The sequence below is a fragment of the Quercus suber genome, unplaced genomic scaffold (genome assembly GCF_002906115.3).
Source record: "Quercus suber isolate HL8 unplaced genomic scaffold, Cork oak 2.0 scaffold_112, whole genome shotgun sequence".
Classification (NCBI taxonomy): Eukaryota; Viridiplantae; Streptophyta; class Magnoliopsida; order Fagales; family Fagaceae; genus Quercus; species Quercus suber.
The window spans coordinates 828,642-851,048 of NW_027069577.1; the positions used below are offsets into that span (position 1 = coordinate 828,642).

The following is a 22,407-nucleotide window of genomic DNA, read 5'->3' on the forward strand; positions in this document are numbered from 1 at the left end:
CTCCTCCTCTTGTGTAGCAATTTATGATATCTGATTTGTCATGTAATTTTGTACTTTAGCTGTTGTCTCTTTGTTGTACTCTAATTTCAATTGGAATATATCTATTCCTAGTTTCACCAAAAAAAGAAAGAAAAAAAAAGTGATGGATATCCATTACCTTGCCTCAAGTTTTATAGCTTTAAATTTCTCTCGTATCCATATGCATTGTAATTTCGTGGGGTACTCACTTGCGAGGCAAGCTATTATTTCCTTTATTTATTAGTCTGGATGGATGATATACCACTAGATGTTTACTCAGTGTCAATGATGCATTGAAGTTCTTCTTTAAAAAAATAATATAAATTTCTCTTGCCAAGTAAATGCTAATTTAGCTTGTTTTCCTCACATAATTAGCATCCTACTCACCTAAACAACCCATTATATTTGGAAAAAAATTATATGATTTGAGTAATATATATATTAATTGAAGCCCTTTTGTAACTTGAAAAATTTGTTGGGTCCATCACTAAAATAGTTAATTATTTTGTTTAGCAAATTAAAATAATTGATAGTTGAGCTCAAGACACCAATAAGTTTTCGGTGTGGGCAAAAATCGAACCCAGATTTTTATTTAACTATCAGAGACTTTACTAATTAAGCTAATTGGAACCCACACGTCTCAATAGGTTGATGGTCAAGTGATAGTCTCTCTTTTTATTTTTTTATTTTATAAATTATTTATTTAGGATATAGTCTTAATTATCTTAGCCACTCACATGAGACTTTTTTTTAATAATTTTTTTTAGAAGAATATTTTTGATAATGTTTGTTGTACTTGTACACGTACATACACGCAAACTAAAAAATCGAATGGTCAAAACATGTTATTAGGCCTGTCCAAGACAAACTGTGTACTTGACCCACCCAAAATTCGAGCCGAGTTGATCCGGAAACCGCCTGATCTGACTCCAGTGACAGGTCGACGACAGTTTCCGACGTACCTAACCCGATTTCGGCAGGTCAGTTGGCGGGTCCTTGCATCTAAACCCGATTTCAACTGGCCTGACTAATTCTACCACCAAAAAGGCCGCCGATCTCCACTGTCGATACAATTTCTCAGTCGGATCTCGAAGAGATCTTGATCTCACTAGATTTGGCGAGATCTCTTCGAGATCCACCTAGATCTAGCGAGATCTTGCCATACAAGGCTAGTTTTCGGCCAGATTCGCCGGATTTCAGCTAGATCTACCCAATTTTCGGTCAGATCCTACAAGTTTCGGCCATATTTGACCCCAATTGAGACTTGACCACCTTTTGGAAAAGAACCATCCGATTCGTCCTGACTCTCTGATCGGTTGGCGGTGGGTTTGAAAATTCTTAACTCGACTTAGTTGGGTCGGTCGTGGGTTGGGGACAAACTCGACCCGAACCGACTCATGGTCACCCTTACATGTTATAATTTTAAAATCGTGAAATCCTGCCTTAACAACACCATCTCACTCTCTCTCAAAAAAAAAAAAAAAAATCATCTCACAATTTATAATTATACCACGATTTTGGGGTTTTTTATTTTTCCATAGACATGACAAGTGATTTTAAAAGAAAAATCAAACATTAACATTTTGTTTGGGCAAGTGACAAGTGTGTACAGTATAACATTAGCACACTCCAAAACCCTCAACCCAAAACCCTCACAGCCTGCACCGACCTCTCTGCGCTATCTTCTCTCTCGCTCTCTCTCACAGAAAGCCAAATATGTCGAGCAAATAAGAATCAATAGTGGCGATGATTCAACTGCATAGGAGCTCGCTGTTGATGAACACTGCCACTGTCTCTTCCTCCATATTCTCTAAACCTTCAACTCCTTCATTTCTTCGCCTCAACTCATTCATGTCTAAGGTTACCCATTCTTCACTTCACTCCCTTTTCAATTACATTTCTCTTTGGTTACCCACAAACTGTAAATAATAAAATTAGCAATATATATGCTTATGTTGCTCTGTTTTTTTTTGGTTTAGTTGTTGAAAGATTTTAAGAGAGGAAAAGTAAGTAGAATTTAAATTCATTGCCCATTTTATAAAAATGGGTCCTTTTATTTCTGAGTGAAAAGAAGAAAATATAAAAAAAAAAAATTGGGAAAAAAAAAGTATATTATTGTTTTCAAATTTTAACTAGTTTTGTCTAGTTCTGTTATTGTCTTTTGAAAAGTTTTAAAATATTCAGAAAACCATTTACAGGTGCTATTGTTTTTGTTGTTTGAATCTTCATCCTCTAAGTTTTATTAAATGGCGTTTCTTTATTATTATATCCTGTTATTCTTGTAGTCGATTTAATTGCGTACAAGCGCATTATGTAGGTTTTGTTTAGTTGATGAATAAAGTGTAGAAGTTGTGTGATAAACGAAAGTACTGTTGAACTCACGGTTTCAAATTTTTTATTTATTTTTTTGTAGTGAATTAAATTAGCAGATTACATTGGGTTGAGCTTATTTTTCTTGGAAATGAAAGGCTGCTATTGTTTCCATGCTTAAATTTATGTATAGGTTTTCAGTGATTTTTATGTATAAATGTTATGCTATTATGTCTATCTGTATTTAATGTGGCGAATATTAATATTAGTGTGTTGCATTGGTGCCACAGTTGCAGTATAGGGGACTTCAGCAGACCCCAAGAACTCATTTACCATGTTCTTCATTTGGCATCAGTAATGGCAATGGATACAGAAAATGTTCTCAACTTAAGTGTAGTAAAGTCAAGGTATCTTGCATGATCTCAACCAACCATGTAAAAGGCGGAAAGGATTCCCATATTTTCAGAAGCCATGTTGATTGTTCTCTGTTTGGTTTCACAGTTCCATCCCGCTTAAGACTTGGGCTCCTTAATTTTATGGCACCTTTGGATACTTCAATTTATGGACCTCTAAACAGTGGTTTTAGGAGTTTTAATAATTGTGGAAGTTTTGCTCGGAGGTTTTCTTCTAAAGATGCGAGAGTAACAAGTATACGTGAAAATACTGGTGTTACGGGAAAAAAGGGTGGTGGGAATACCCTCCAGACGTTCAGTCAGCATCAGAAGAGGGCAAATGTGTTGGCCGCTCACAGCAGAAAGACAATTGCAAATTCTAATATCTCAGCCTCTAAAGACATTGACATGGTGACTTCTACTGAATTGCTAGTTGGAGATGGGAAAGGGGATGTGGAACTGTCATCAAAGGTTTCAACTTCCCGTGTTAACAATGATAATCAAAACTCTGAAATTGACAGACAACGGAAGCAGCAGTCGAGAAACAAGAAAAACAAGGTACGGAAATCTGCTTCAAATGCTTCAGATGAAGCTGTTGTAGCAAAAGGACCTAAAGTGAAGAGTTCTGGTGTGAGCAAAAAAAGTCAGAATTCTACACAGGCTTTAGAGGTTAGCAATTAACTAATTTGTAGTAGCATCAAAATTAAGTCCTTTATTTCATTGCAATATTTTAACTAACACTTCAGTTCTTCAGAAGAATTCAGTTGGGAGCACAGCTGTGGAAGTGCTTGATAGTTCTACTTCAAGAGAACTCCATACTAAGAAGAAAAATGGGAAATCTAGTAGAAGCGGGAAATCTGTCAAAGCAGCTAATGAGTTACCACAGAAACCGAATCCACAACAGATAGACAAAGTTAAGCATCTTGGACAAAGACCACTGAAACAGCTATATCCCCCGGATGGGAAATCTGTTGTGGTGGTGGAGTCTGTTACAAAGGCTAAGGTTATTCAGGGCTACCTTGGTGATATGTATGAAGTCTTGCCTAGCTATGGTCATGTAAGAGACTTGGCTGCAAGATCAGGATCTGTGAGGCCTGATGATGACTTTAGTATGGTGTGGGAGGTTCCATCACCTGCCTGGACTCATTTGAAGAGCATCAAGGTTGCAGTAAGTGGGTATGGTTTCTTATCCCCTTCAATCATTTTAAAATAGCCTAGTGCAAAACCATAAGACTATAAAAGTGCACTGGAATATTATCTTTTTGCATACCTATCAACTTAATAATCAATAGTTTAATTCTGAGTTGAGAGGCGTTTTTGGTGGTCATTTTCATAATCATTACTGATGCTGATTTATTATGTTAATAATTGGAGCTTTGTTATTCAGTTGTTTTCATTATTAATTTTTTCCCTCAGTGTTGTTTTTCTGTTTCTAAATTTTCTTGTTCTTGTTGCCATGTTCCTCAGAGCAGAAAATCTTATCCTTGCATCAGATCCTGACAGAGAAGGAGAGGCTATTGCATGGCATATCGTTGAGATGTTGCAGCAACAGGATGCTTTACGTGAAGATCTTAGCATAGCAAGGGTTGTCTTTCATGAAATAACTGAAACATCCATTAAAAGTGCTCTACAAACTCCAAGAGAAATTGATGCAAACTTGGTTCATGCTTATCTTGCACGTCGTGCACTCGATTATTTGATTGGATTTAATATTTCGCCATTATTATGGAGGAAACTACCTGGTTGCCAGTCAGCTGGGCGGGTTCAATCTGCTGCACTTTCTCTTATATGTGACAGGGAAATGGAAATTGATGAATTTAAACCTCAGGAGTATTGGAGTGTTGAGGTGAAGATGAACATAAATAGACCGGGTTCTTCACTGAAAGAATGTTTTTTTCAAGCACAGTTGACCCATTATGATTCCCAAAAGTTAAATCTGTATTCGATCAGCTCTGATATGGAGGCAAAGAATATTGAACAGAAGATTAATTCAGAAAATTTTCAAGTGGTCAGCTCTAAAAAAAGCAAAATGCGGAAAAACCCTCCTACACCATATATAACATCAACACTTCAGCAGGATGCAGCAAACAAATTACATTTTTCTGCATATTATACAATGAAGGTTTGGAAGAATTCATGTCTTTGTTGCGTTTCCATATTTCTTATTCATAACATTTATTCCTGTAAAACTTTTAATGTTATGTTTTTCAAATTCTAATAATTGAATTTATAATTATTTGCTTTATTCGTCACTGATAACTTTATATTATGAATACAATCTAATTTCTTTATAATAAAATCATAAAGAAAAATATATTAATCAAATATTGCATTCATATGTTGTAGATTGGGTTAAAGTGATCTAGCTGAGACTTATTCATTCATTGAAGTATACATTAATATGTAACAACTAAATTGATGGTTAATTCCTGATTTCATAATTGAATCTTACATACTAGTTATAGCAACCCAGAAGAATGCTTTGATAAAGTTTCGTTTAAAATGCTGTCTCAAAAGCAATGTGCTAGTTGAAGAACAAGATCAGCAGTGGATTCTTACTTCCACCATTTTATATTACTTATGTAGGAATGAAGATGCTCTTGGCTCAAGGCTATCACCCGACTATCAACACACTCATTAGCAATGAGGACAGAGTCAAGAATCTGTCTACCGCCCACAAAACTATTCTGAGTCTCAGAAATTAGTTGATCTAGAACTAGCTTCAAACGGTTCGCCAAAACCTTAGACAAAATCTTGTACAAACTCCCCACCAAGCTAATAGGCCTGAAATCTCGAATATTGGAAGCATCATTCTTCTTAGGAATTAAGGCTATGAAGGTAGCGTTTAAAGACTTCTCAAACTTACTGTGAAGATAGAACTCTTCAAAAACTGCAAGAATGTCTCTTTCCACCACTCGCCAACAATGGTGAAAGAAGGCTAGAGTGAAACTGTCTGGACCTGGGGCTTTATCCCCAGCCAACTCCTTGACAGCAATAAGAATCTCCTCTTTCTCAAACCTCCTCTCGATCCAGGCCCTCTCCACCCCGTCTATCTGATCAAACTCCAAGCCTTCCGCGAAAGGCCTCCACTCTTCTGACTCCTGATACAAATTTTTATAAAATTGTACCACTTGAGCCACCACCTCGGACTCCTCCTCATACATCACCCCATCTACCTCCAAAATGCTCAGATGGTTAAACCTTCTATGGGAGTTGGCCACCCTATGGAAGAATTTGGTGTTATGGTCTCCTTCCTTAATCCATAACATTCTTGATTTCTGTCTCCAAGAGATTTCTTCCAAAGAGAGGAGCTTCTCAACTTCAGATCTCACCTCAGCTCTCTCACAAGCCTCTGCATCAGAGAGGCCAAACTCCCCTTCCTTGGCATCTAGACTTTTCAACGTCTCCAATAATTGAGACTTCTTACGGCCAACATGACCAAACTCCGAACGGTTCCACTGAATGATATCCTCTTTCAAAGCCTTCAACTTTTTGGCAAAGACAAAACTAGGAGTGCCAGAGAAAGAATGTCTATTCCACCAAGAATGGACTCTCTCAAGGAACCCATCCGTTTTTAACCACATATTCTCAAACTTAAACGGACTTTTCCCCCTCGCCATTCCCCCTACCTCCAATAGAATTGGGAAATGATCAGAAATTGGGCGAGGTAAAATCCGCTAGTATTGTTATAACCTCTTTGTAAGGACTTGTAGATTGTTACTTTGGTTTTGACTTATGGATTGTTGCTATTGAGGCAAATTTCCTGGCAAAAGGCATCAAGGACAGGAAAATGTTTTAGAGGCCCTGTGTATGCATCTTGATTTGTTGTTGGATGGTGTTTGTGATGCATTTTCTTTTTCTTCAAATATCTGTTTGTTCTTTTTAAAGACTCTCTTTCTTTTAGTACCTTTTTTTTCATCTTTCCTTTCTATAATAGAAATAGTTTTTAAAAATTGTAACTCTACTGATGGTAGTGTGCGGTTGTAAATTTGGATATTCTAGGTGGGAGTCTACTTGAACCTACTTAAGAAAATGTATACAAAACAATTGAATTAAATTTAGTAGTGGCAATGTTCCTCAAAAAAAAAAAAAAAAAAAAAATTTAGTAGTGGCAATAACTAATTGTTCTAAAATTAAATTGCAAAATCATATACTTCTTACTGGCAGCAGAGAAAGTATTGCCACTGCAAGTAGTGATTTGGGTATGAAAATTGGTTAATGTATACAAAAAAATTGATTCAAAATTAAATTTGGCAGTGGCAATAACTAATTGTTCTAAAATTAAATTGCAAAATCATTTACTTCTTACTGGCAATAGAGAAAGTATTGCCACTGCAAGTAGTAATTTGGGTATGAAAATTGGTTAATGTATATTGCCTGCTTTACCTTAGGACCCTCATTGATTCTAAATGCTTTTAATAGTTTTATAGAATATTTTAATTGATGTCAATATCTTCATTATGCTTGTTGATGTGAGATACTACACCATTTCTTCTGGACATGTCTGCATGTGCTCAGTAGAGTTCCATGTTGGCTAACATTATTAAACTCTGTTGTAAAGATGATCCTTTTGCAATGTATAGTGAATCACATTTCCTTTTCTATCTCAGATGTCTGATGAAGCTGTCCAAGAGATTCGCTCCATGGTCATTGAAAGGTGACATTTATAGTTATCCACACTTGCATCTTTCTTTTTTTCGTTTCATTTCATTTTTTCTTTGTAGTTTATATATTCTGCATTTGCTTGTTGATGTATGTATTTGTGCATGTATTCGTTAAATTATGGTTATTGTCTTGTTTTGGAATATTGTATTGTGTACAACATATGTTTTCCACGGTCTGGAACTGGTGGCGGATGCTTGCTATTATTGGAAGGGCTTGCTTGTTTATGATAATTGAAAGGACATGCTTGTTGATTATCATACATGATCTGATGATGGCGTTGTAGTTAAATGTTACTTTTTTGTTGAGGAAAAATAAATTGTTACCTATTTAAAAAAAAAAAAAAATGTTGCGAAAAGAATTATAATTTCAGTTTTATCAAGATGCAAAGATGTCATTACCTTAATATTTACTTGAATTGCTCCCCACCCTTTTCCTCTTATACTGCTATTTGTGCTAAAATTGCATTTCCTTATGCAATGATATCTCTTGTGTTTCCTTGTCATTTAACATAAAAAACATACTTTGTGCAGGTATGGACAAGGGTTTGCATCAGGGAATTCACGCAAATATTTTAAGAAGGTGAAGAATGCTCAAGAGGCCCATGAAGCAATTAGACCCACTGATATTCGGAGGTTACCATGTAAATAAATATATTTTCAGGCTTTATGGAACTTTATCTGGTTGGTTTTTAATTTGAGTTTGTAGTGCAAAGTTAGTGTCTTTCATATTTCCTTCTGATGGACTATTATAACCTATTAACTAGAGAAATTTCTCTCTTTGGCTTTCAGCAACGCTCATTGGAGTGCTTGATGAAGATTCCATGAAGCTATACACTCTTATTTGGTCTCGGACAGTGGCATGCCAAATGGAACCTGCTATCATAGAGCAGGTGAGAATGTAAATTTTTTCTCTCATTCAAAGTGAGTTAAGCCATATTTTCTTTGACAAATCACTAAAGAAATTGCATTACGTCCTACTGGAATTATTTGTTCTCAATTAAGGGTTGTTTCTCCATGGTATTTGTTATGCAATTACAATCATCTGTTTCCTAACTTTTTTATTAATCAAACAGATACAACTTGATGTTGGAAATGCTGACAAGTCCCTTGTTTTCCGATCTGCATGCTCAAGAGTTAATTTTCTTGGATATCAGTCAGTATTTAAGGTGCACTCATTACTCCCATCTTGCAATGGCAATATTCCTGTAAAGCTGTAAATGTGTCTTTAGTAGAACTGTATGTGTGGCAGTTGCCCATTAGCGGGTCATAATTCATCTACTTGCCACTCTTGTATTGCTCTGTGTGAGGTCAACTCAAGATGAATTATATTTTAGAATTGATATTTATTTCTGCATAATTTGGGCTACTAGAAGCAAATGAATACTATGTATATACATGTGTGCACAAGGATCTGCAAATGCTTGTAGACATGATATTTCATATAACTGTGTAATTCATATGATTGGAAATGCTTGACTAATTCAAAATGATAGTGCTCATCATTCTTCAGTTGTAATTTTAAATTTTGGCTATTACGCTGATGGTTTCTTTTCCACTACCGTTTTTGATATCCACTATTCCACTTCAATCCCTACTTTCACATGTTGGAGTGTATAAACGTTTCATGAGTTTTCAGTAGTTAATTCTGATTAGAAATTATAGTTGAAGTTGTTTAAGAAGAAGTTGATAGTAACTTTATATTGTCATTATTTCTATCTTTTAGCTTGCATTTCTTCTTATTGTTATATTTTCTTTCCTTTTGTTTTCTTTGCTATGAAAGTTCAATCACCTTATCTGTCTTTTTTCAGTTGACTTGCATGTGATTTATATGATGCTTTATTGTACCTTGTCACATGTTTATTTGTGAGATTTTTCTTTTTGTCTGCTCTTTAATTTTCTAGGACGTGGAAGCTGCAGCAGTCCGAAGTAAAGAAAATGTCGAGAATGATCAAGATGAGGCGTTTGGTATTCTTAATTCATTGAAGGTAGTGGATCTCATATATATATATTGTTGGGCCATGAGGCACGAGGGCAGTATTACTTGACCATGTTTTTGTATCAAAATCTCTCTTGAATATATACTGATGATGGTAATTTTTTATACCTGTTCCCTGAATTGTGCCTTTATTAACTTAGTGCATTTTGTAGCTAGAGGATCGATTATATCTTGATGAAGTGGAACTCAAGCAGCACCATACCAAGCCTCCACCACGCTACTCTGAGGGATTCTTGGTACATTATCATCACCGTTCTTTATATTAGTAGTATTTTAGAACAATCTCTCTCTCTCTCTCTCTATATATATATGTGTGTGTGTGTGTGTGTGTGTGTGATCCTATTTCCGTACAAATGTTACATTCCATCTTGTCATGCACAAAAAGAAATTTCACAAAATTAAAATTCCCATAAAAAGGTGTTTGTATCTGAAGGTTGAATAATAATAATTTCTTTATGTAATAAGTATTTAATAACAACCATTGAAATTGCTTATGTTTTGGTATGTTTGCAGGGCAATATCAATATATTATGCACTGAAAGTAAGTTTTAAAAAATTAGGCTAGAATACAAATTACACCTTTAAGTTTACTGAATTATCTTTTTTGTCAATTTAGCCTTCCATCCAAAAACTTGGTTAACTATTAAAATATATTTTTGATCAATTTTTTCATTTTATTTTTGGTAAAAATAAAATTTACACCTTTTAAGTTGGGAGTTTAGTCGTTACTTTTTTTTTTTTAACGCTAACATGTAATTTTATTACTTTTTTACCAGTAAAAAATATTTTTAAATAGTTCATGGTGTTTATGGACGGAAGGACTAATGATGGCAACAAAATTAAACTTTAAGGGCTAAAATGTAACTTGGTGGACAAAAATGACAATTCAGCAAGCTCAATAGGTGTAGTTTGTGTTTTAGCGAAAAAATTACCATGTGTTAGATATTGGTATTGATATATCATACTATTGTTTTCCATGTATGCACGTTTTCTTGGAATGCTAAAAGTTCTTTTTTCCTTTATTTGATCTGTCTACCCATTGTCTTCTAAATATAGTTTTATGGGTTTCTCTTTCTATCTTATTGCGTTCTGATCCTGTTCCACTTCCACTTTATCTGAGCTGCTTGTAAAATGTCATGTAATTTCTTTCATGTTTTTAATTCCAATCTCTGGTTGCTTCAGACTGGGGCTCCTTTAAACTTGTTTATAACTTTAATGAGTGTAGTTTGAGCACAACTTTAGAGCCCTCTTCCCTTATGAGTCGAGTGTGAGCACTATTAGATCAGCTTGAAAAGTTCTACTTCCAATTATTTTTGATGATTTCACTCGTTTGTGTATTCAGAAAGAACATGGTAAAATATTGAGGAAACCAATTTTACTAACCTGCATTATTTGTAACCTCTTTTCTACACAATGATGCCAATTCACTGTCTTTTGCATCAGCCTTTCTATACTTGTTAAATTGATTATTATTATTTTTTATAACATGAAAACCAATTCATGAGTGTTCGACAACAAGACTGGTGTATTTGGCAAACACATGGGATCATCTGAGCCTTAATGGCTTGTATGACAGTGGAGCTGAGTTTGAATTGAAGCTGAATGGCTTATCTCAGCTCAAACCAGGCTTGAATAAAGTTACCTTCCAGCTAATCCAATCTCAAACAACCTAGTGCCTGCCTTGGTTTGGGTCATATTTGTAGCCTTTAGGCAAACTCAACTTTGGAAACAGTGACAGTCTTTTGCCTATGTAATCAGTCTATTTGTATGCATTTTGAAATATTTGAAAGACATTTAATTAATTATTAACTTTTGTGATAAACCTATTATTGGTCCTGCTGATTTTCTCTCCTAAAGGGTGTAGTTGTTACCAAATGTGATGATTTAGTTGCTTCAGTGGCCCTCACGTATACACAATTGTTTATGTGTTTCCAAGTGCCAAGGTTGGAGGGAGGGAGGGAGGCAGACTTGAAATTGCTTTTGAACTTCTGTTATTTGTTGGCTTTCTCTTTTGCTCTCTAACCTTTGAAATCTTAAAATTTATAGGTTAAGAAGTTAGAGGAGCTTGGGATTGGAAGACCTTCCACGTATGCAAGCACGCTGAAAGTTTTACAGGTATAAGTGTCAAATTGGATAGCATTTGTATATATTCTTGGGATTGATGTATCATGTACCTTTGTTGTAATTGTTTATTTGGGTTTTAGAGGGTGGCGCTCCTTTTGGAGGGCCTCTTGCTTTTGTATTTTCTTCTTTTCCATTTATTATTATTAATGAATAATAAATGTTAAATTACCAATTCTCCCAAAAATTTAATCTATTAGGATATGGTAAATTTAATCATTTAACCACATACTTCTAACACTCTCCCTTATGTGTATGTAAAATTACTATTCTAATAAATTTATAATTTTAGAAGCAAATCATTGAGTTTATTGGATGACAATATGCCAATGTATATATGATTACTTGGAGGCTTTCTTAGATTTTTCCTATAAAAAAAAAATTACTTGGAGCTTATTTTAAATAAGTAAAAATAATTTTGTTCGCACGAGATGGTTCAAATACACATGATGTGTATCAGGTCACTCTTGAAGATGTACAATCTCAAATTCAAAAATTAAAAAAAGTCTAAAAAAGATGATGAGGGGATATTACCCTAGGCAATTAACCAGTCGTGTAAGGATCTTAAAAAGGACTGTTTGATAACATGAATAGGACATTCAAAACCATCAAAGTTTCTTCAGGTCTTTTCTCGCTAAATTGTCCACAATGCACACAAAGGAACAATCTTCCTGATTTGTTAACTCCTTTGGCGAAGAAAGCTTCCTGGATAACAATCCAACATAAATCATGGTCTTTTGCATAACCCAGGATACCCCAAATAAAGCAAACACAAATGACCAAAATATCTCTTGCCACTGAGATATTTAATGATTTTAATATCCAAGTCAGGGAACCTTTATTTGCTCCACTTTTCCCTTCCTCACCAATTTGTGAGTGAAAGGATCATCTGCAATTATAACATTAGTAGTTCTTGCAAATATAGGTTGGAGTCATCACATCATGCAATAAATAATTTCAAATATTTATTTTGCTCTGCTTTAACCAGTGATTTTTTGTAAGATAGTGCAAATTGACTCATTATTTAGTTCAAAACAAAGAAGGATCAATTTACATATCATCCATTAGACATGCTTTGTTGACATTGAGTCATAATCTTTGATAAATATGCATCTGTTGTCTGCAATTTTTTGGAAAAATTAACTAAATTTATTAGTAATTCCCCCCCCCCCCCTTTCTTTTTGGGATGTTGAGTTGTGATCTTATTTCTGATTCATCTGTGGTATCAGGATAGAAACTATGTGACAACAAAAAGCCGTGTCTTGTATCCGGAATTTCGTGGCCGCATGGTAGGTTCTGGCCTTGTCGCTGAAGACTTTCCAGTTGTCTATTTTCTGATTCTCTTGACCACCTTCTCTATTATCCAATTTTGTTTGATTATATCTAATCTAGGTGTCAGCATTTCTTTGTCACCATTTTTCTGAGGTCACAGACTACAGTTTCACTGCTGATATGGAGACTGAGGTAATTTTTTTTCATTGTTTTGTTACATATTCTGTTTTTCTTTACCTTTTGTAATTTAATTGTTTGGCTGATGTTGCCACGTGAATTTTTAAACACACTAGCCTCCTTTATGAAGTGATGTTATGTTCATGTGATCGTTAATTATTTGATATACTTGTCTTATCCTGCGTCATGTAGATTGATTCAAGATTGGATACTTGTCAGCTGTGATGCAATTTTTTTCTAAAATTAATTTCTTCACTTTTGCTTTAGCTTGATAATGTATCTGCTGGATTGACTGAATGGAAAGGCCTTCTTAGAGATTATTGGACACGATTCAGCTCATATTGTGACCGTGCTAATAGTGTCCATATTCATCAGGTATGGTTGCTTTCTTTGGAGTAAGGCTCTGNTCTTTTGCCTATGTAATCAGTCTATTTGTATGCATTTTGAAATATTTGAAAGACATTTAATTAATTATTAACTTTTGTGATAAACCTATTATTGGTCCTGCTGATTTTCTCTCCTAAAGGGTGTAGTTGTTACCAAATGTGATGATTTAGTTGCTTCAGTGGCCCTCACGTATACACAATTGTTTATGTGTTTCCAAGTGCCAAGGTTGGAGGGAGGGAGGGAGGCAGACTTGAAATTGCTTTTGAACTTCTGTTATTTGTTGGCTTTCTCTTTTGCTCTCTAACCTTTGAAATCTTAAAATTTATAGGTTAAGAAGTTAGAGGAGCTTGGGATTGGAAGACCTTCCACGTATGCAAGCACGCTGAAAGTTTTACAGGTATAAGTGTCAAATTGGATAGCATTTGTATATATTCTTGGGATTGATGTATCATGTACCTTTGTTGTAATTGTTTATTTGGGTTTTAGAGGGTGGCGCTCCTTTTGGAGGGCCTCTTGCTTTTGTATTTTCTTCTTTTCCATTTATTATTATTAATGAATAATAAATGTTAAATTACCAATTCTCCCAAAAATTTAATCTATTAGGATATGGTAAATTTAATCATTTAACCACATACTTCTAACACTCTCCCTTATGTGTATGATCAAACTCCATAATAAGTGAGGCCCAACACGTGAGATTTTAAATGGACGGTAGAGTGGAGGAGATAGAGATTGAACTTAGGATCTCATACTTTGATATCATGTTAAAATTTTGGGAGAATCGGTAATTTAACAATAGAAATTATATTAAAAGAGAAGGAACCCTTAGCCTACAAGAAATATACTAAGAGAGCAATAAATCAAGAGAAAGAACAACTATCAATAAAAGCTAACAAGGAAGAAGATGCCTCGATGGGTGGGTAACATCTGGGATGCACGGACACGGGTGTGGCAAAACGGCCACCACACTCGTGTCCAATGAGGCCCGACGCGGTGACGCGCGAGCGACGCCGCTGCCTGCGCAACGGTGCAGCGTCCAGTTTTTTTTTTTTTTTTTTTCCTGACTCGTGCCGACTTGGCGCAAACTTGGGCCGAATCGGTCCGTATCGGGCAAAACCGCCGAAACACACCAGTACCGGCCGAACCGGCTGATTTAGGCCGAAATTAAAAAAAAAAAGAAAAAAAAGAAGAGGTGCAAAATGCACCGTTTGAACTTAATAACAAACCCTAAACTATCTTAGTTCTCAAAACGCACCATTCGGTCCATTCTTCACTTCAATCTTCAGCTCTCACTCTTGTGTCTGCCCCCCCCCCTTTCTTTTTGGGATGTTGAGTTGTGATCTTATTTCTGATTCATCTGTGGTATCAGGATAGAAACTATGTGACAACAAAAAGCCGTGTCTTGTATCCGGAATTTCGTGGCCGCATGGTAGGTTCTGGCCTTGTCGCTGAAGACTTTCCAGTTGTCTATTTTCTGATTCTCTTGACCACCTTCTCTATTATCCAATTTTGTTTGATTATATCTAATCTAGGTGTCAGCATTTCTTTGTCACCATTTTTCTGAGGTCACAGACTACAGTTTCACTGCTGATATGGAGACTGAGGTAATTTTTTTTCTTTGTTTTGTTACATATTCTGTTTTTCTTTACCTTTTGTAATTTAATTGTTTGGCTGATGTTGCCACTTGAATTTTTAAACACACTAGCCTCCTTTATGAAGTGATGTTATGTTCATGTGATCGTTAATTATTTGATATACTTGTCTTATCCTGCGTCATGTAGATTGATTCAAGATTGGATACTTGTCAGCTGTGATGCAATTTTTTTCTAAAATTAATTTCTTCACTTTTGCTTTAGCTTGATAATGTATCTGCTGGATTGACTGAATGGAAAGGCCTTCTTAGAGATTATTGGACACGATTCAGCTCATATTGTGACCGTGCTAATAGTGTCCATATTCATCAGGTATGGTTGCTTTCTTTGGAGTAAGGCTCTGATTGTGCTGTTCAGAGATGATAGCATAAGTTTGCATAATGTTCAGGAATTTTCAACTACTATAGTTGTATGATATTTGCAGGTGGAGAAAATGTTAGAGAAAAAATTTGGGGATTTCTTGTTTGATTCTCTCCCTGATAAAAGTAGGACCTGTCCCAGGTATGTATATGCTTCTGTTTCTACTCCGGAAATGGAAATTGAAATGTGCAGTAATTAAATGGTGAAGTGACCTCTATCTGAACTGGGTAATATCATATTGCTGTTGTTTTAGGTAATACAACTCACACACTTATACAGTATTGAAATTGTGACCTCACACTCCACCCTTTGTTAATGGAGGAGGAGATGTCATTTGGTCTAGAGACCATTGGGTTTATTGTTATTAACGTTTCGTTTAAGGAATATTTGTATAGGACTTTGATGCTTAATTTTAACGGAAAATGATATTTTGCTTTCTCATTTTCCCCTTTTATCAGATTATACAATCCATTTGCTTTGATTATTTCCTCACATTTCAGTGTCAAACCTTGACAATGTATTTCTAATTTATTGAGCTTAATGTCAAAATTTTGTACATTCCAATTTTCTCTTAAGAGAGTTGTGATAATAGTTGATATTTCTAGATATGCACACACACAAAGTTTTAAACATCCTATTTTATCCCTGAAGAAGTTTTTGGTACCTTTAGATTAAAATGTTCTCATTCTACACCTGGGAAGCAAAATATCTTGGTTAACTGGATGTTCATATCTATCTGATCCATAAAGTTACATGTGTTGAATTTGAATTTAAGCACTCAATCTATAGCCAAATTGATACTTGGTGAACATAACAAGCATGTAGCAGATATAAAAACAAGAAGAGCTTGGCAAATTTTGCGTCTCCCAAATTCTAAATGATTTAGTACTAGCACATTTTGCCACAATGTAACACTTGGAAAATGTTTCCATGTTGATGTTATAATTCATAAAATATGATTTCATAGTTTCTTGTTCTCGTGGTTAGTTTTGGTTATTCTGGTCTTTAACATGATGCTGTAATAGTTATTTAATGATCTACTTACAGATATGCATTATTTGATATCTTCACCAATTATAAACTTAATGTAATCTTTGTTTTGATTTGTTTCAGTTGTATGGAAGGAAATTTGATTTTCAAAGTAAGTAGGTTTGGTGCTGGCTATTTTATAGGTTGTGATCAACACCCAAGATGCAAGTAAGTCCATAACAGCATGATAATAGCTTCATTCATTGCGTGTTATATGCATAGAATAGAGGTGCTGCTTGATATATGTTCTCAACTGAAATCCATACTCTTCAGCCAGGGAAAAAAAAAACTGAAATCGATACTGGTCATAGTGTTTTGTAGTGACTGCAAAAAGTCCTTATTATCATGCATTTGGTTACTGTGAATAGGTATATTGCCAAGACGTTATATGGTGATGATGATGAAGAGGCTCCTCCTCAAAACAATAATGTCGAGGAGCCAAAACTGCTGGGTATTAACCCAGTTTCCAGCGAAAAGGTTTGCATTAAATTTTGGTCTTAATATATATATATATATATTTTGTTTTTTTTGTTTTTTTTCCAAATGTGATTGCTGGATCTTTCATATTGTTTTGCTTCATTGTTGTATTACTTGTATAAATTGACAATCAATTGTTCTCTTTTTTCAGATTCTTTTGAAGAGTGGTCCTTATGGATTTTATGTTCAGCATGGTGAAGACAGGAAGGGATTTGTACCTAAAAGAGCCTCTGTTTCGCATGTATGTAAATTCTTCTTTTGTTGACATTTTGGAACCAAAAATCCTGGGTTTTTGCAAATAGTTGTTGTTGTGGATCCTAAAGATGTTATCTTTGTGTCTTTCATGTTTCAAGCAAACATCATCATTCCTTTTGGTTCTATCAATAGGCACGCACCATGCTTGTTTTTCTGTCTTTGCCTTATCTTGTCATCTAGATTCTCTTATATGCATACATTGTTCAGCACCAACTTAATTAAATGGTCTTCTTATAAAAAAGTTATTATATGGTCTCCGATATGGTACTTGAATATTCATGTTACTTTAGAAATAGCTGTGTCTATACATATAGTATGTATGTTTGTGTGTGTGTAATATGTGTATGTATCTAGCTTCAACGTGCACTTCACTTGCTGTCTTTGCCCAATTTTGTCACTAGATTCTCTTATATGGATATTATTAGCACCCAACTTTAATTAATTAGTCTTCATAGAATATATAAAATAAGAATTATATGGTCTCAGATATGGCAAAACTGAATATTCATGGTCCTTTTGAAATAGTTGTGTGTGTGGGGGTGTGTGCACGTGTATACTTCTTTCTCCAGCATCCGCTTCAGTGACCTTGCTGGCTTGCTGATTTTGTCATTAGATTCTCTTATATAGATATATTGTTCAGCACCCAACTTTAATTAATTAAATGGTCTTCTTATAAATAAAAAAAATTAAATGGTCTCAGATATGGCAGAACTGAATCTTCGTGGTCCTTTTTGCAATAGCTATTTTTGGTATGTATGTTTGTATATCACTGCACTGATCTAACCAATACCAATTCGTTTGTCCCTTTTCTTTCCCTAGTTTTTGCTGTGTCAATGCACTTAATGACATACTTTTAACTGGATCTTATAAACTATCATACTAAAACAGGCTAAATTTATTCTTTTCAGATAAAGAATGTGGACTCTATTACCCTTGAAGATGCTCTTGAGTTGCTGCGCTACCCTATAACATTGGTATGCATGTCATTTTCTGAAATGAGTTTTGTTTCATTTATATATTTTTACTTATTACTGAACTCGTTCATTTTAACTTCTTAGGGAAACCATCCAAAGGATGGCCAACCAGTGATCTTAAAGCTTACAAAACCTGGATTGAAAATTAGACATCGACGCACAAATGCTACAGTCCCCAAGGTACACGACTATTTGTTGAGCATTGTGCTGTTAAATGACAGTCATTCAGAATTATCCACCAATAAAAAAAGAAAAGAAAAGGAAGAAGAAAGAAACTTAGTAGCTCCTTGGCAATTTCTGTCTCTATGTAGTTCAAAGCATTGTTGCTGGTTCATGCTGTAGTTATTGGTGACAACATAGGACGTATGAGCACCAAATTTATATATGGAAAACGTGAAAGTGGGTTTTAGCATGCAAAAGATAATACCCTACCTAAGAATATGTCAAGGCATGCAGCAAACGTGGTTAAGATAACAAAAAACAAAACATATTGGATCTGGAGAATTTATATATCAGATGGTTAAGAGCTTGACAAATTTAGCAAAATTTTGGTTTCTTAATTTACAGTTGGCCATTATGTTGTGAACTGGGATAAATTGCTGAATATAAAAGATAGTTAGTCAATTCAAGATGACTAATCTCTTGAACTTGAGAGAGGAAATATACATTTTTGGTTAATTTTCTGCTTAATTCTTATTAATCCATTCACGTACATAAATAGCCAAGGATGAGATTACCTCATCAACAAATCCTAAAACACAGTAACTAATCCTATCCTAAAACATAGGGATCAATTTGAATACAAGCAAATAATAATACTAATCTACTACTACCTTATTCAGATAAAGATCTATCACTAAGCCTAAATATAAATATTTCTAATTCAAATAACAATTTATCCCGCACATTATGTTGGTTCATAACACATTATATATAGAATCTATTTTCATTTCGCTTACAATTACACCACTTTATCTGGCTGTCTACATGCCCTAGAAACCAGTGAGATGAGTACAAAACAATAGGGGCACCCCCCATTCCCCCTTTCTCCTCCCCCTATGCCCCCACTGCTTGGTTGGGAACATAGATCCTTTTAATGTAGGTCAAAGTTATGTGGATGGAAAAAGCAGAAGCACCATATAGACAAACTGGATAGATAGATAGTGGGATCTAGCTAGAAAGCCTTTTGTTGTAGTGGATAATACATGCATAACATACATAGATGAAATTAATATTGAGATGGACTTGTTGGTGAATGATGATTTGAGGGATTAAATTTAAAAGTTGAGAGAGATTGTAGCATAGAAACCCCTTTTTTCGTGCTATGAAGTATGAAGTATGAATAAATGATATATTGGGCATATTGTGCTGCGGAATAATACATGGACTGGGAGTTTGGAAGGCAATCAGAGTAAGGTGGGATCATTTTCTTGATTTTGTTGGATGGATTGGGATGACATTACAGTTAGATTTTGGCATAATATGTTGTGTGCCCAAAGTAATCTATCATCTTTATTTCTTGAGACATTCCAGCTAGCTGCAATGCAAATAAAGATGCCATGGTGTTTTAATTACATGGAAGTTGTCAGTGGGGTGCAGTAAGATTGGAATTGGAGGATTTTTATTGTGAGTTGGTGTTGTATGTACAAATAAATATGCATGTTGATCATTTGCTACTGCATTGTCCAATTGCCATGGAGCTAACGGGATATTGTATTTGTAGTATTTGGAGTTAGATGGGTTATGTTCAATATTGGCAATGAAGACGCAACTCTTTCAGAAATAGAGTCTGGAATATAGTTACATATTATTTGATGGGGCAAAATGTGGAGAGGAATAGGAGGAGCAAGAGCTATCTATCAAGAACATTAAATCCTAATTTGTTGGGTCTGTCTTCTATTGGATGGGAGTAGACCTTCAAATTTGTACAATTACATAGATTGGTTGTACTCTTGATAAGGGAACTTTTGGGTATATAGCCAGTATACTCTGTTCTCTATGTATCTTTATACATTATGTTATTAATATAATTGCCTTAACATAGGAAAAAAAGTTATCCGAACAATATATGTGCAAAATTTGCAATGTCAGCATAATGTTGTGGTGGTGTTACAAACATAGTCAAACTGCAAACAATCTTTAATAGCGAGTGAAGTTTTCATGGCAATCTAGTTTTGTCAATTCCGCTTAATGTTTTGTTGATATAGCAAATCTAGATTGTTAAAAGGGTTGTTGCATTTATCAGCTCAATTTATCTTTGGTTATCCCCCCCCTCCCTCTCCATTTCTCACTGATTGCACCAACTCTGAGTAACCAGAGACAGGATCATAACGTATTTAACTTGCCTGACCAAAAAGGTAAAAGTGTACTGTGTCTTTTGTTTATTTATTTGCTTGCTTATGATGAGTTGAAAACTGAAAAACTTTAGGACAATGCTTCTAAAGTATGTGTGAGCTTGCTATAGTTCCTTTTTCCTCATGTTCTCCCTTGATGTAATTTTTGCAACCCCTTGACTCTATTAACTTCAATTGATGATCCATGTAAGGCTTACAGTGTTTAATATAAAGGACTGTGTTCTGAAATATGTGCAGAATCTGAAGCCAGAAGACATTACCATTGAGAAAGCATTGGAGCTCTTGTCAAGTGACAATGTAAGCCGAAGTGGCCGACCTAAGAACAAACCAAAGCTTGAAGAAGCTTTTTAGGCCATGTAGCCTTGGTAAATAGAAGAAATGTGCGAGTTCTTGGATGATTCAGAGTACTTTTTATGAATACTTTAGGTTGGCAATTGGTAACTTACCCCATCACAACAAGAAATTTGTTTCTTTTATGGTAAGTTACACATGCATTTGGTGAATTTTATACCTACAACCTCATTGAATTTTATACCTACAACCTCATTTTCTACCTATTTTTATGGGAGAAGAAACTGTCATTTGAGCTAAAGCTCATTGGCCAAAACAAGAACTGACCAAAGAAGTGCATAAACTTCCGGCATATGGAGATTCTTTCGCACTGCAAGAAGAGATAGTGTATCAGAGTTGTGACAGTAGTCAATTTTATTGTAAGATTATACCATTTATTGTAGATTTGTGTGCCATTTCTCAGTAATGTGAGGCCAATAGAATTTTTGCATCTATTAAAAATGTAATTGTACAAGTTTACTTTAATAATTATAAAAATCATAAGCCCCACTTGATGTTCTTTTTTATGGACACCGAACTTGAACAAAAATTCTTATGATTTATCATAATTAGTCGGAATTGCAGGGTTTTATTTTTATTATTAACAGTACATTGAAGTACTTATCAAAAGGGATTAAAAAAAAGTGTATATATTCAATTTTATTATTATATGTCAATTTATAGAGATGGTCGAGAATATAGATAGCATTTATTTAGAATTGTTTCGGGAATGTATCATTGCTGGATGGAAAAATATTAGTATGATTGTAATCACCTACATATAAATAATATCAACTAAAACTTAGATTTACACTTTTCAAGTTTGAATTAATTGTCATTTTCATTTCTAAAGTTTAATTATTGTCAAAATTTTGCATTTGTTGTCAAGGTAATCATTCCTTCCATTTTTTATTTAAAAAACGGTTGATTAACCAATGAAAACGTATTATTTTTTACAAAAAATGTTAACATTTCTTTCTTATAAATAAAAAAAGGGGTAAATAATGTATTTGGTCCTTATACTTTACTCCATATTTCAATTTGCTCTCAAACCTTTTAATTGTATCAATTTGGTCTCTAACTTTTTGTGTCATGTCAATTTAGTCATTGTCATTATATCTTAGATGAAAATTGCTAATGTAGTTAACAGCCAAAATAAAAGATTAGTTTATTGCCACATTAATGGAGACTAATTATTTTATTTGATCAATAGGCATGTTAGTAATTTCCATCTATCAGATAATGATAAGGATTGAATTGACACGATACTGAAATGTTAGAAACTAAATTGACACAATTGAAAGGTTAGGGACAAAATTGAAATATGGTATAAAAGATAGGGATCAAATGCATAATTTACCCTAAAAAAAATCTAATTTAAAAACAAATAGAGTAAAAAAAAAATAAAAATTAACAAGTATCATAGCCAAGAGTGTTGTGACTTGGGAGAGTAGCTTATGCGAATAGTAGCTAAATTGATGGTCTATAAAATTGAGAAGAGCTTGTGTCTAGTGCGATAGTTGCATTAGATATGTTAGGATATAGACACATGTCTATATCTTTTTTTTTTTTTTGGGGTTAAATATGTCTATATCTTAACGTGTCCCTTAAAATTTCCAACAATTTCTTTAAATTAAAA

The 22,407-nt window shown here is 34.5% G+C and overlaps 1 protein-coding gene across 1 annotated transcript; it reads left to right on the forward strand.

Annotated features, from left to right (window-relative positions):
• Positions 1-1,597: 1,597 nt before the first annotated feature.
• LOC112032357 (uncharacterized) lies at positions 1,598-21,295 on the forward strand. The gene is made up of 21 exons (XM_065775458.1): positions 1,598-1,878; positions 2,619-3,389; positions 3,475-3,896; positions 4,188-4,926; positions 7,322-7,377; positions 7,916-8,025; positions 8,174-8,274; positions 8,458-8,550; positions 9,286-9,369; positions 9,533-9,616; positions 11,427-11,495; positions 12,731-12,790; positions 12,894-12,965; positions 13,218-13,325; positions 15,414-15,490; positions 16,463-16,546; positions 16,747-16,855; positions 17,007-17,096; positions 18,019-18,084; positions 18,169-18,264; positions 20,676-21,295. The coding sequence occupies exons 1-21, from the start codon at positions 1,765-1,767 to the stop codon at positions 20,787-20,789; spliced, it is 3,519 nt and encodes a 1,172-aa protein (XP_065631530.1). The 5' UTR covers positions 1,598-1,764; the 3' UTR covers positions 20,790-21,295.
• The last annotated feature ends 1,112 nt before the right edge of the window (positions 21,296-22,407 follow it).